The sequence below is a fragment of the Chrysochloris asiatica genome, unplaced genomic scaffold, assembly GCF_000296735.1.
Source record: "Chrysochloris asiatica unplaced genomic scaffold, ChrAsi1.0 scaffold00306, whole genome shotgun sequence".
NCBI classification, from domain to species: domain Eukaryota; kingdom Metazoa; phylum Chordata; class Mammalia; order Afrosoricida; family Chrysochloridae; genus Chrysochloris; species Chrysochloris asiatica.
The window spans coordinates 1,593,909-1,607,653 of record NW_006408824.1 but is presented as its reverse complement, the minus strand read 5'-3'; the positions used below and the strand labels follow the sequence as shown (position 1 = coordinate 1,607,653).

Below are 13,745 nucleotides of genomic sequence, written 5' to 3'. Positions count from 1 at the left end.
CTGGTCTTCCTTATAGGCATATGGATATTATCCTATCACAGACCATACAGTGTTGTATTTCAAGACAGATCTTGATATGTTCTTTTGATGATGAATGTGACACCATTCCTCTTCAATTTGTCATTCCCAGCATAGTAAACCATGTTATTGTCAGATTCAAAATAGCCAATACCAATCTATTTCTGCTCACTGATGCCTGGTATATTGATGTTTATGTGTTCCTTTGCAGTTTTTACAGTTTCCAATTTTCCTTGACTCGCACTTCATACATTTTATGTTCTGATTATTAGTAGATGTTTACAGCTGTATCTCTTCATTTTGAGTTGTGCCCCATTAGCAAATTAAAGCCCTGAAGGTATTACTCCATTTGTGTCCTCACAGTCACCTCTACCTTGAGGAGGCAGCTCTTCCCCAGTCACATTTTGAGTGACTTCCAACCTGAGGGTTTCATCTTCTAGCATTATATCTGAAAATATTCTGGTGCTGACAGTGTTCTGTTGTTATTCATAAGGTTTTCAGTGACTAAATATTTGGAAGTATTCCATCTCTCCTTCCTAGTCTGTCTTTGTCTGGAAGCTGCTCACCATGGGTGACCTTGCTGGTATTTAAAATACCCATGGCATAGCTGCCAGAATCATAGCAGCATGCAAGCCACCAGAGTACGACAACCTGATAGAGGAGTGGTGGGTGCATGTGTGTACATGCATGAATGTATGTGTGAGTTTGTGTATGCATGTGTGTGTGCATGTGAGTGTATGTGTGATGGTACATAACTGCAATTGTTGTAAGCATGTGAGTGTGCATGCATGTGCTCACATGTGAGTGTATGAATGAGTGAGCAGGTGAGTACATGAGCTTATGAGTGTGAGTGCATACGTGACTGTGAGTGTATTGTGTGCAGTGCATGTCACAGTGCAAGAGCATGTGATTGCATGTGAGTGTGAGCATGTGAGTGTGCATGAGTGATCATATGAATGCATTGTGTTTGTGTGTGTGAGTGAGCATGTGATTGTGTGAATTTAAGCATGAGTGTGAGCATGTGTATGGCTGCACAAGTGGGTGTGATTGTATGTTTGAGTATGTGAGTGTGAGCATGCCTGCATGGTGTGACCATATGTAAATATGTACATGTGGTTTACATGCATATGTGAGTGTAACACAGTGTTTGAATGTGCACTTGTGTGTGAATGTATAATTGGGTGTGAGGGCATGCATGTGATGTGTGAACATATATGTGCATGCATGTCTGAGTTTGAGAGATAGTGTGCATGTGCATGATAGGGTATGACCATGTATGTGACTGTGTACACACACATGTTTGCTTGTGTGTGTCTATGACAGTTTCTCCATGTGTGTAAGTGTGTATGTGTGAGTATGGCACAGTGGAAGAGAAAACAAGGATGGTCTGATGACATGAGATGTGTCCGCATCTGGAGGGTTGAGGAAGCTGGGCAGAGAAGCAAACACAGGGCTGTGGGCCCAGGAGGGAGTGTGCTTGGCCTGGAGACCACAAGGGAAGGGCAGTGGGGATGTCCAGCGCCTAACAATCCTCTGTGGAGGAGGAGGAGGACCCTGTTCTAGGAAGTCACCAACAGGGACACAGTGGAGGCCAGGGGTGGTAGCTTGGCAGGCAGCTCCACCAGTTGTGGGAGAGGTGGACTCAGGATTGGGGGTGAGAAGGTGGTGCTGATCTGAGGGTTGAGCAACCCTGAAGGGCAGGTGTGGTGATTGGGAAAGAGCAATAGGAACAGGCAGCAATGGGGCTTGAGCTGTTTTGCTCTGTGGAGCCATCTACATCTTCGCCAGGAGGAGTGGCATTCCCTTTGAGCTGTGCACTGTGGACCTGGTGTGAGGTGACGGCACTGGATCCAGCTGCTGGGGAGAGGGCGCCATGGTGCAGGAGCTTGGAGTCAGTCCTGCTCTGTCTATCCAGGGGAACACCTAGAACAGGAGCTCTTGAAGGTGAACCCCCTGAGGAAGGTGGCTGCCTCAGAGATGGAGACTCCCTGCTGGCTGAGAGGTAACAGTACCTGACAGTGGAATCAGGAGGGGATCAGGGGCTCTGTGCTGGGGAAGGGAGGGAAGAAAACTAACACCCCCAGGCTCAGGGATCTTTCCTCCTTGAAGCTGCCCAGCTCAGAGTCTGAGATGGACTGGACCAGAGAGCTGATGGGGGTGCTGGGGCGGGGAGTTAGAGCTTCTGGGCTTGGGAGGGGACATAAGTCACTCAGCCAGGTCAGGCAACTGTGAGGACTGCTCCCCTCTTACTAGCTGTGAACTTTGGATGATTCTCCTTTAAAATGGCAGATGTCTTGGTTGAGGATGGAAATGAGCACTTCTTGCTGGGAGCCGGGGACCTCGGCAAGGGGGATTTTATGTAGACCCTCCCCCTGACTCTAGGCACTCGGGAGAGGTGGTCCAGGAAGATAAGTCCCTTTAGAGGGGTTTCCATGGGCAGCCTCCCTTGCCAAGTGGGCCCCCTGATGCCAGAGAGCTGGGCTTGTGGCAGAAGCAGGGTGTGGGTAGTGGCTGAGAGGAGGGTGTAGCATGGGCCATGAAGCAGTGGGGTTGGAAAGGGAGGAACCTAAACGGGGAGGAAGCCCCTGGGGGTGTGCAGTGACCAAGCTCAGCTGCTAACAGAAAGGTTGGTGGTTTGCGTCCACCCCGAGGTGGCAACAGCCATAATTAATTAAGGAATTAAAATGAAGAAATTGAGATATATTAATTGAGGAATTAAATAAATGAAACACGGGGGAACCTGCACATGAAGAATTCATTGTTTTTGCAAAGCAACAATGAACTATTTTCTTTTCTTTTCTTTTCTCTTTCTCTTTGGATGGCAGAGCCACAAAGAGTTGTTTTATTATTTTTTATGCACAGACCCCTAGTTAAATTTTTCTCTTGTTGAATTATTCTCTGATTTATTCATGATTTTATTAGTATCCCTTTTACTTTAGATTTTTGACTCTCCTACACTTTAGTATATTTTCATTAAAATTTAGAAGCCACACATTAGCTTCATTTTATTCTACTTGTAATCATAGGTAGTTTTAATACTTACATTAACAATATTCTTAAGACTGCTAGGAGACAGGATTTGTCAATTGAATTACTGCCAGCTTAGGTTTAGTGATTGTAAACATTCTTCCTTGTAGCCTTAGTTTAAGGCAATAAAGAATCCCACAGCCATAAATAAGGGCTGTGGGTACAAGAATTTCTAAAAACAATTAGACTATAGATAAAGGCTATGGGTATATACAGATACTAAATAAAAAGTCTGACTTAGACGTTCTTAAATTAATGATCAGTAAATTAGAGAAGTTGTTTTTCATAGCCTCAGTTTCCTTGATAAGTGATGTTTTTGTAGGCTATAAACAGATAGTGTATGGAAGAAGTTAATGGAGAGTTAATTGCACACAACAACTAAAATTAACAAGACTTAACAGACAAAGGTTAAGAAATATGTGAAGGTTAACTTGCTTCTCAGAAAAAAGAATAGATTTATGTAGGAACAAATGTTTAACTAAAAGATTTCAAGGCACCTGAATGTCTCCTAAGCCTTGAGATAATGTCTTTGCTGTAACCTCTCATCCCTGTTGTAAATTTAAGAATTGTAAACCATGAGGAATGTGCCCCAAGATAGATTGTATTTTGATGTCATTGATTACTATGAATGCAATGTTTTCTGTAATGGTATATAAGGGGGTTGTAAGATAGAACAAAGAGGAAGGGAAGAGGTAGAAGAAAGGAGTAGAAAACAGGAGTGAGAGAAGTAAGTAGAAGCAGAAAGAAGTAGGGAGAGAAGAAGGAATATGAGTTGGAGAGGAGACAGGACAAGAATGGAGGGTGTGGAGTAGTGAAAGTAGTAATGTAGATAATTAGGAGGAGTAGTGTAGAAAGAAAAAGAATAAGAGTAATGTAGAGAAGGAGACAGTAAAGAAATGGAAGGAGAGGAAGGGAGAAAAGAAACAGAAGAGATGAGCAGGAGAGCAGGGGAGTAAAGAATGAGCAGGACAGTAAAGAATGAGAGAAGTAGACTAGTAGAGTAGTATAGAAATGAGAAGAATAAAGCATGTAATAAGAAGATTTTGAATTTATCATGACCCATGACTCCGTGTAATCCTTATCTTCGACGTCCGCACCCGCCTTAGGAAAAAAACCCTGAAATAAGTATGCCGGGGCTGGCTCTCGGCACCGAGGTGCCTCAGAACAAAGCCCTGGTGGTATACTTTCCCAAAATCAGTCATTGGAAACCCTCTGGAGCAGTTTTAGACTGACACTCAGGGAGTCAACAAGACTCAGGGTCAACCAGACGCAATTAGTTTTTGCTTAAAAGAGGTAAAGGGTCCTAAGCCAATGGAGCAGTTTGCGGGGGTAGATGTTGCATGGAGGGGTGTGTGTAGGAGTAGGTCTTTCCCTGAAGATGAACTTGAGAGAATCCCATTGTTGGGTCCCTCTAGGAGTGAGGGATGGAGCCACCCCACCTGGGCTGGACAATAGCTCTGATGTGTAGGCTTTCTGACAGCCCTGGCCACCCACCCTCAATGTGGCTATCCTCTTGTACCTGAGCTGAAAGTGCCAGCCTACAGGGCACTGGTACCCATCTGAGCTGCAGGCTTCCACCCATGACATCCAGCTGCCCGCCACCAACATCTACCAGTGCATGGTGAGTCTCTTGCGCCCTGCCTTGCAGTCAGAACCCCTAGAGCTGGAAGGGACCAGTGGCTCATACCACCATTACCTTCTCCTGCTCCACCCAGGCAAACATTCCCAATACATTCTCCTCTGCCTCAGGTTGACATTGCTAATCCATCCCAGCATACACTCCCCTGCCCCAGACAGACATTGCTAATCCATCCTAGCACATTTTCCTCTGCCCCAGGCAGACATTACTAACCCATTGTAGCACACTCTTCCCTGCTCTAGGCAGACATTGCTAACCCACTCCAGCAAATTCTCTTCTGCTCCAGACAGACTTTTCTAGCCCACTCCAGCATACTCTTCCTTGCCTCAGACAGACATTGCTAATCTTTCACAGCCCACTGCACTATGAACCTGGACTAGGCCTTAGAATCCTTCTGAACAGAGCTCCAGGCTGCATCACTAATGGATGTGGGCAGGGAGAAAAAGACGTGGAGGACAGATCCAGAACACGTAGATCTTTTCCACTTCTCAGGTCAACCTGTGGATGTGGTACAGCTGGCCAACCTGTAGGGGAGACTAGCAACCACCCTGCAACACCTGGACTAGGAAGTCCTGCAGGCTAGCTCCTTCCTGGCCACCCAACTGGTCTCCTGGGGGCACTCACGGAGCTGCAGGTAAGTCCTGCCCTCCTGCTCCCCCCATCCCAGGGCTTCAGGGGCTCTGGACTGGGTCCTGGATCCAGCTGCCCTGTTTCCTCATCTGTCTGCCTGGCAGCCCTGCATGGGTGCTGCCTCAGTCCTCAAACTCATCCAGGAGGGCTCACCCGCTCATGCTTCAACTTCAGGAACCCCAAGAGGCCAGGCGGGGCCCCAAGCTGGCTCCGGAGCTGTCTGAGCGGCTGTGGGAGAGGTTCCAGTGAGAGGGTGTCTCTCCACCCCCCACCCCCCGGTGCCCTGCTGCCCACAATAAACACACTGTGTGCCCTCACAGCACCTTGTCTTGCATCACTCAGATCCCTCCATTGGTGACCTTAGAAGGGGCAGGAAGTCATGTAGTGTACCATCCTGTCACCTTCCTTGGTCCCAGTGTACAGTCAGGTGACCTGTCAGTCCCCACTAAGATGGGCAGTTTCTGGGCTCTTCTACACGGTAGTGGCTGCCCAACTGCCCTGTGGTGTTGTTCCCAGAATCCTTAGCCAGTTCTCAGAGCTATGTTTTCTTTTCTAGTCTTTTCCTAGCCACAGCTCAACTAGATGTCCCTGATGACAGCCCTAACCTGCCCTCTGCGCCCTTCAGGCTGGTCCTCACTGCCCTGCCCCCTTCTTATTCTGGACCCTGCAAAGCCCTTGGTCGTATGTCTCACAGTGAAGGTTTGGCCCTGAGAATTCAGAGCCCTTCTCACACACGGAATCCACGAGGCTTGGCCACCATGGACTACATGTGTAGACTCCTGGTCTCCTTTAGAATCCTTGCTGCCCTGAGAATTCCATGTTTCTCATCAACTGAACAAGAAGTTCCAGAATGTGGGTCCCTGGGCCCTTGTGGGAGACACAGCAAGCCTGGGGCTGGTGGGCACAGGGCCAGAGGCTCAGCAGGCTGAACACAGGCCTGGCTTCTAGTCACCCCACCCAGCGTCAGCCACAGCATGGGTCTCGAGCTGTACATGGACCTGCTGTCGGCGCCCTGCCGTGCCGTTTACATCTTTGCACGGAAGAACAGCATTCCCTTTGACTTCCAGTTTGTGGATCTGTTGAAAGGTCAGCATTTATGAGAAGTGGGGACAGAAACTGAGAAGATTCCCCTGCCCCAAGGATCCACCAAGTAGGACATGGCTCCAGGGTATTTGTAGGCCTTGTCTGTGTCTAGCTTCCCTTAGCTAGCTGCTGCTGATTCTTCTTCTCCGGATACCATGACAATTGGGATTTTGTGGAGTGGAAGGAATGGCTACTGACAGTTCTCAGGCACCATCTGGCACCTTTCCCTTCTCCTGGGGGTGTTGGGCAGCTCGTCGTTTCGGTACTTGCCAGTTTGGTTGGCAAAGGTAGAAGATGTGTGTGGTTGTTTTACATCTGAGAGTTCAGATGCTGCCTCGGTCCATGTCCTTCATCCCCTCATCTTCAAAATCTATGCAGGTTACGCAGACCCTGGGTAAGATCCAGGAAGTCCATTACTAAACTTGATATAAGCACAGAGTGCCTTTGAAAGAGTACAGAGGGTAACACAGGAGCACGGGCCATGATGAGACCCTATAAGTGGTTTTACCTGGAGGCAGCTGACCTAGAAAGACCTCCTGCCCCTAAATTGGATTCCTTCTTCTGGGCTTTCCAGCAGCATGCTGGCTTTGAGACCAGGCTTCCTTGTCGAAGGGAGATGCAGTGAGAGGTGGCTGGAGTGGGGTGAAATTCCTGGCCCCAGGGCTGCGGTTGAATCGCAGGCTGGGATTGCAGCTTCCAAGTTGGGAATGGAGACTGAAGGCCCCTGCTTCTGTGAGCCAAAGGGTTGTCCTGGTTCTGGAGAGAGGCAGGAGGCCATGGGGTATGGCTGTCTGTGACAGGAGTTTGACCCTAGTCCTGCTCTGCCATTGGCCTGCCCGCTGACCTGGGCAGCCACAGCATTCCCTGGGCCTCACTGTTCCCATTTTGAGCTCTCTTCCCTGGGGTCCTAGAAGCATCAGACCTTTCCTGCCCTTTCAGGTCACCACCACAGCAAGGAGTACATCGAGATAAATCCCCTGAGGAAGCTGCCCAGCCTCAAAGATGGAAAATTTATCTTATCTGAAAGGTAACATTTTCCCCAGACCCTCGACCATCAACTCTACTTCAGTGTTAACTGGAGCTAACCTCAGGCACTACTTTATTTTCTATATTATTATGGAAAATCCTACACACATATACACACACTAAAGTAGAACGAATAACAGCTCACAAGTAATCTAAGGAACTCCACATATCCACCACCTATTCTCAACAGAGTCCTGGTGGGTGCTGTAGGGTAAGCACTGGACTGCTAACTGCAATGTCAGTAGTTCAAACCTACCAGCCAGTCCTTGTAAATCCTTCCTATACAGGGTTGCTATGAGTTGGAAGTGACTTAGCAACAACTAGTGGCACTTAGCAACAACAACAACAGCATCATTCTCAACAGTGGTCAACTCAGGACCCATGCCTATTTTATATCAATCTGTACCCCACTGAGGAGTCCCTGGGTGATACCAACAGTAAATAACTCAACAACAAACTGGAAGGTTGCCTATTTTAACCGACTCAGAGACCCGGCAATCTGCTTTGAAAGCCCTGTGGAACAGTTGTACTCTGCCCATATAGGGTCGTCATGAGTCAGAATTGACAACAGGTTTGGTTTTGGTGTTTGGGTACCACCACTGAGTTCCTTTGCCTCCCAGATGCCCCAGCATTCATTCATACATGTTAGGAATGTACCTCTAAGAGACGAGGACTCTAACAAAAAGCAGCCCCCTCACATCATTATGAGTGCTCATAAAATGAACAATCATTCCTTGATTTCATCAAGCATCCAGTTTGTGTTTAAGTCTCATAAATATTTTCTTTGTAGTTTGTTTGCTCAAATCAGGGTCCAAATAAATTCCAAGTATCATAGCTGGTTGCTGTTTCACATCTTTTTTCTTTGTATCTTGTTGCTGGCAAAGGCAGGCCTTTTGTCCTATGCTTTCCCCATAGTCTGAATTTTGCTAATGGTTCCTCAAAAGATGTGTTTCTTTGACCCTCCATTTCCTGAAGAGGCTTGATGAGACTTACCTCCTCTGCTGCCAGTTCTCTTTCCTCCCTTCCATTTACCCCAGCCCCATCACTTCCTACCTTCTTGGCCAAGGTGCCCAGCTGTCCCCACTGTTTAGATCCAAAATGGGGCTAAGATCAGCCAGGCTGCTGGCTAAACCCAAGTCCTGACCCCTGGGATAGTATGTCCTCTGCAAGTTACTTTATCTGAATCTGTTGTTGTTAGGTGCCATTGAGTGGGTACTGACTCATAGCGACCTTATGCACAGCAGAATGAAACACTGCCCAATCCTGGGCCAACTTCACTACTGTTGCCACACTTGAGTCCATCGATGCTGCCACTTGGCCAAGCCATCTCGTTGGGGGTCTTCCTCTATTTATCTGAGTCTAAGTTTCCTCAAACATTAATTCCAGGCACCTGTACCCACTTGGCAGGACTTTTACATGATCAGATGAGGTGGCCCCATGCAGATGGATGTTAGGGTTCCTCCCTCACCCCTGGTTACCAGCCCTGGTTCTCCTTGTCTTAAAGAGATGTTTTCAGGATCCTGTATCCTTCCTCCTCCTCTTGGGCTACTGATCCTCCTTTTCCTGTGCTCTCCCTCCTCCCATTTCTGCTCCTTCCTTCTTGCCTGCCAGCTCTACCCAGGCTTGCAGCCTGCCCTCTGACTTTAGTGTTGTGATATCAGACTCAGCCTTAGGACTATCTTGGAGCCCAATACTTGTCTTCATTAGATGCCCTTTCACCCTGAGTTCCACAACTTCCCCAATTCCACTCCTCCCCTCACTCCCCCCACCAGCCATCTGGATGTCCCCTGTGAAGCATGTCTCCCTTCTGTCCCCTTCCCACATGAGACATTAACACCACTAGCTTGGGCATCATGGCAGCTGACGTCTTGGTCTCCCTCAGTCCAGTACCAGAGGGATCTTTCTAAAGATCAAGGTGGAGCTTGTCATTCCCTTACTTAGAGAACCAATAACCTTGGAGATGAAGTCCATGCTCATCCCTACAACCTCCAATGCCCACCCATTGCCAGCAGTTTGACTCTTGTGTTAGAGTAGAACTGTGCACCATAGGGTTTTCAGTGCCTGATTTTTCAGATGTAGATAGCCAGGCCTTTCTTCTGGGTGAACTCAAACTACTATCCTTTTGGTTAGCGACTGAGAGTGTTAACAATTGGCATTACCCTGGGACACTCCCTAACTTCCAAACCCACTGCCATTCAGTCAATTCCAACTCACAGTGTTCCTATAGGACAGAATAGAACTGTTCCTTAGTGTTCCCAAGGCTGTACACTTTTGTAGGAACAAGACAATCTCATCTTTCTACTGCAAAATTACTGGTGGGTTTGAACCACTCACCTTTCAGTTATCAGCACAACATTTAACCCATTGCATCACCAGGGCCCCTTACAACCTGAAGACACATTCTTAATGCAACCAACAAAGGAACAAGCAAGACAAGGTCATGATTCTTATCTTCATGAATCTCACAATGCTATAAAGTGTAAGTGCATTTGTAAACAACAATGCAGACAACCTGTATCATGCCCAGCACAGTATACCTGTTGCTGTCAAGTCCATTCCAACTCACATTGTGTCAGAGTAGAACCACCTCTAGGGCTTCCTAGGCTGTAATCTCTACAGGAGCAGATCACCAGAGCTTTCTCCCACCGAGCTGCTGGTGGATTCCAATAGCTGACCTTTCAGTTAGCCACCCATCCACCCACGGGCAATGAGTTGATTCCAACTCAAAGGGACCCTATTGGACAGGTAGAACCATCTCACAGGGTTTCCAGTTCTCTTTCCTCCCTCCCATTTACCCCAGCCCCATCACTTTCATCGTTGCAGAAGCACACTGCCTCACCTTTCTCCTCCAGTTAGCAGCCAACACTTAACCTACTTCACTACCAGGCCTCCTTAAAACCCACAGCTGTCTACTGAGTCCATTCTGATTCACAGCAACTCTACAGGACAGAGTAGAACTGCTTCCTAGGGTTTCCAAGGCTGTCAATCTTTCTCCCTCCAAGGGCTTCCTTAATGGGGCCTCTCAGAGCACCTTACCTTCTCTCCTCCATTCTGCTCTCTTTCCAGTCACACTCAACTATTTTCCTTTCCTCACATTGCTGTGACCTCCCCTGTATCATGTTTGAACACACTCTGCTCCCTAGCCTGGACCACCAACTCCTGCCCCACCTCAGGTCTCCTTCCCTACTGATGGACAGCCTGCCCTGGGTGAGACCTTCCCCAGAAACCTTGGGGCTGATGGTTCGCTGCCCTGCCCTTTCCGTAGTGTAGCCATCCTCTCTTACCTGTGCCGAAAGTACAGTGCACCCTCACACTGGTACCCGCCAGACCTGCACACGCGTGCCCGTGTAGATGAATTCATGGCCTGGCAACACACAGCCATCCAGCTGCCCATGAACAAGATACTCTGGATCAAGGTGAGGAGGGGCCTGGGGCAGGGGCCTGCGTGAGACTGGGGCTCAGGGAGAAGGGAGTCTGGAAACCTGGAGTCCAGGCCTGGTCCTATTGACCACCCATGAATTTGAGAAGGTCTCCCTCCATCAGGAACCTCTCTCCATCACCTCCCATCCTCTGTCCCACAAGGGTGTTGGGAGCTTTTAAACATTCCCAATGAGTCCTGGTGTGGCGCTGTGGATTAATTAACAGCAAGGTTGGTTTAAATTGCAGGATGGGCAGCTCAATCTCACTTGCCCCTTCTTGGAAACCCTATACAGGGTCACTAAGGTTCAGAACTGACTCGAAGGCACTTAACAACAGCAACAATGACTCAATGGAGTCCTGGTGTGAGGCTGTGGGTAATGCGCTGGACCACAAGGTGGTTTGAACTGCTTACTGGCCGATCCTCGGAAACCCTATACAGGGTCGTTATGAGTCAGAATTGACTCCACAGGACTCCTTTAAAAGGCCGGCGTTGTGTGTTATCAAGTTGGTTCTGACTCATAGTGGCCCTGTATAGGGTTTTCGAGGCCGTAAAATCTCTATGGGAACAGAAAACCTCAATGTACTCTCATGGAATGGCCAGAGAATTTAAACTACTGACCCTGTGATTAACAGTCCAGCATGTAACCCGCTATGCCACCAGGGATACCAAGAGGCCCATGTTGTTGCTTGTGGGTTTGAACTGCTGACCTTGTGGTTCACAGTCCAGTGCTGATCCTACAATGCCACACCAGGAGTCCAAAAGGCCCATTGTTGTTGTTGTTGTTAAGTACCATGGAGACCACCAAATTTGAATATGGCAAATAGAATACATGCATTACTACTTATCTTATGTTTGTGGCAGACAGCACTAATCAATCACAGAATTCTATCCTGTATATGGGGGTGGTAATGGGCCTAAAATCCTTCTGAACACATAGTTCCAGGCAACTTCTATGAATAAGAATTGCTAAAAGAGATGAAACTACTTTACATCCTGGTTACTACCCAACATCCATCTGGAAGACAAGGATACTGAGGCTTGAGGGGGTCAGAGGACTTGGGGTGCACCCTCCTCTTCCCTTCTTCCCCTTACCCTGGCCAGTTGCTGATCCCAATGATCACGGGAGAAGAGGTATCCGCTGAGAAGACAGAGAAGATCCTGGAAGAAGTGAAGATCAATCTTCAGCTCTTTGAGGAGAAGTTTCTTCAGGACAGAATGTTCATCACAGGAGACCACGTCTCCCTGGCCGACCTGGTGGCCCTGGTGGAGATGATGCAGGTGTGGGGTGATGGGGACAGAGCCTGGGCAGAAGTGATCACCTGAGGGTGGGCTGGTAATGAAGGAGAGGCAGAGAGGGCCATTGTGGGGGCTGGGGGAACCAAGTCTGTGTGCCTGGAGTCAACCAGGGACAATGGAAACACTGAGGTTTGGAACCAGGAAAGGTCATGATTCTCCATACTTGACAAAGGTTCTTCAGTGTGCAGAGGAACTGGAAGTGAGCCTGGGACAGGGAGACAAGCACCTATAGGTCTTGGTCACTCTGCCAGGATTTCAGGACACTTCCTCTCCCTTCAGACTCTCTGGAATATGTCTTTCTGGTCTTGTCTTCCTTTCAGACAGAAGGCAGTGCGAGGCAGGTCTCCTGGAGGAGCACGGACTGGGCACCCTGGGGGCATACCTGGGTGTGAGTCATTGACCTGCCCTCTACCTGTAAGGGAAAGTTACCTAGCTAGTGTTTAGACCCACGTTAGTGTCTTTTGAGGTCCATATGGTCTCTGGGCACTATGTAACAGGGCACTTTTGGCCTCTGGTCAGTGTGCAATGTGTACCAGCACCAGGAAAACTCTCCAGCCTGTGAAAGTAGAGCAGCCCTTACACTTTACTAACCCTCCCCATCTCCTCCTGACTTCTAGAATATCTTGGGGGTATATTTCTTAATGAGATGGCTGAGCTGTTTCTTAATGAGATGGGCAGGCTTCTGCTGCATCTCCAGGTCCAACCCCTATGATTGATCTCAGAGGGAGTTTCAATCAGGGGCATGGGAATCTGAATTCCTCCCCTCTTCACAGGGGACAAGAAATTTCCCTGAATGAGGGCAAAACCCATGGAAGCTTTCAGGCTGGAGTAGTGGGAGACATCTAGGCTAGTGACCACCTCAGAGAAGGGATCAGGGGATTGGAGGAAGACCAGTAATCAAGAGTATGGAGGGCTCCAGATCCTCCAACCTCCTCCCACATCTATTACATTGCTCTTGACCCAGTTTCCAGCCCTTAGGGATCAGGAGGGGAACTGTTTGTGGAGGTAGATGGGGAGGTCTCCTGAGGCTGTAGGAGGAGACCCAGGTGGAGCTGTTCCCAGGCTGACCTCCCTTCCTCGTTTGTCCACAGCCCATGGGAGGCAACTATAACGTCTTCCTCAGCAGCCCAAAGCTGGCTGAGTGGCGCATGCGAGTGGAGTTGACTCTTGGCTCTGGCCTATTCTGGGAGGCCCATGACCGTCTGGTGAAATTGGCAGATTGGGACTGTTCAACATTGGATCCGGGGGTCAAAGAAAGGATCTGTGAGTTTCTGCAGAAGTACAAATGATCCCAGAGGCAGCCCATCCTGCCGAGTATGGCTGGCTCATCCCTTCTGGGCCCCTTCTTAGGGGAGGTACTAAAACCCATCCCATTCTTTGCCTAATAAAGAGCTTCCGTGACCACCATGACTACTGAGCTGGGCCTAGAGGCATAAGCATAATGCCCAATGTGGAGCAAGGTCTGGGTTGGAAAGAGACGGTGGTTGTTTGTCCTCCCAGCTTGTGAAAGGAATTTAAAAATTTAAGGTTAAATATGATTAATTTGTGAATAACAATAATTAGATATTTTAGTACCCTGCCTTCAATAATGGACAAAATAACCAG

At 48.4% G+C, this 13,745-nt stretch overlaps 1 protein-coding gene across 1 annotated transcript; it reads left to right on the top strand.

Moving 5' to 3' along the window:
- Window positions 1-6,288: 6,288 nt before the first annotated feature.
- On the top strand, window positions 6,289-13,429 carry LOC102819851 (glutathione S-transferase theta-4-like). The gene is made up of 5 exons (XM_006874933.1): window positions 6,289-6,400; window positions 7,337-7,424; window positions 10,689-10,839; window positions 11,946-12,122; window positions 13,232-13,429. The coding sequence occupies exons 1-5, from the start codon at window positions 6,289-6,291 to the stop codon at window positions 13,427-13,429; spliced, it is 726 nt and encodes a 241-aa protein (XP_006874995.1).
- Window positions 13,430-13,745: the final 316 nt, after the last annotated feature.

Bases quoted from the DNA above. Each gene is read 5' to 3' on its own strand.
- LOC102819851 (XM_006874933.1), top strand. From the start codon at position 6,289: ATGGGTCTCGAGCTGTACATGGACCTGCTGTCGGCGCCCTGCCGTGCC. The intron at 6,401-7,336 runs GTCAGCATTTAT...CTGCCCTTTCAG, and splicing joins GTTTGTGGATCTGTTGAAAG to GTCACCACCACAGCAAGGAG. The intron at 10,840-11,945 runs GTGAGGAGGGGC...TACCCTGGCCAG, and splicing joins ACAAGATACTCTGGATCAAG to TTGCTGATCCCAATGATCAC.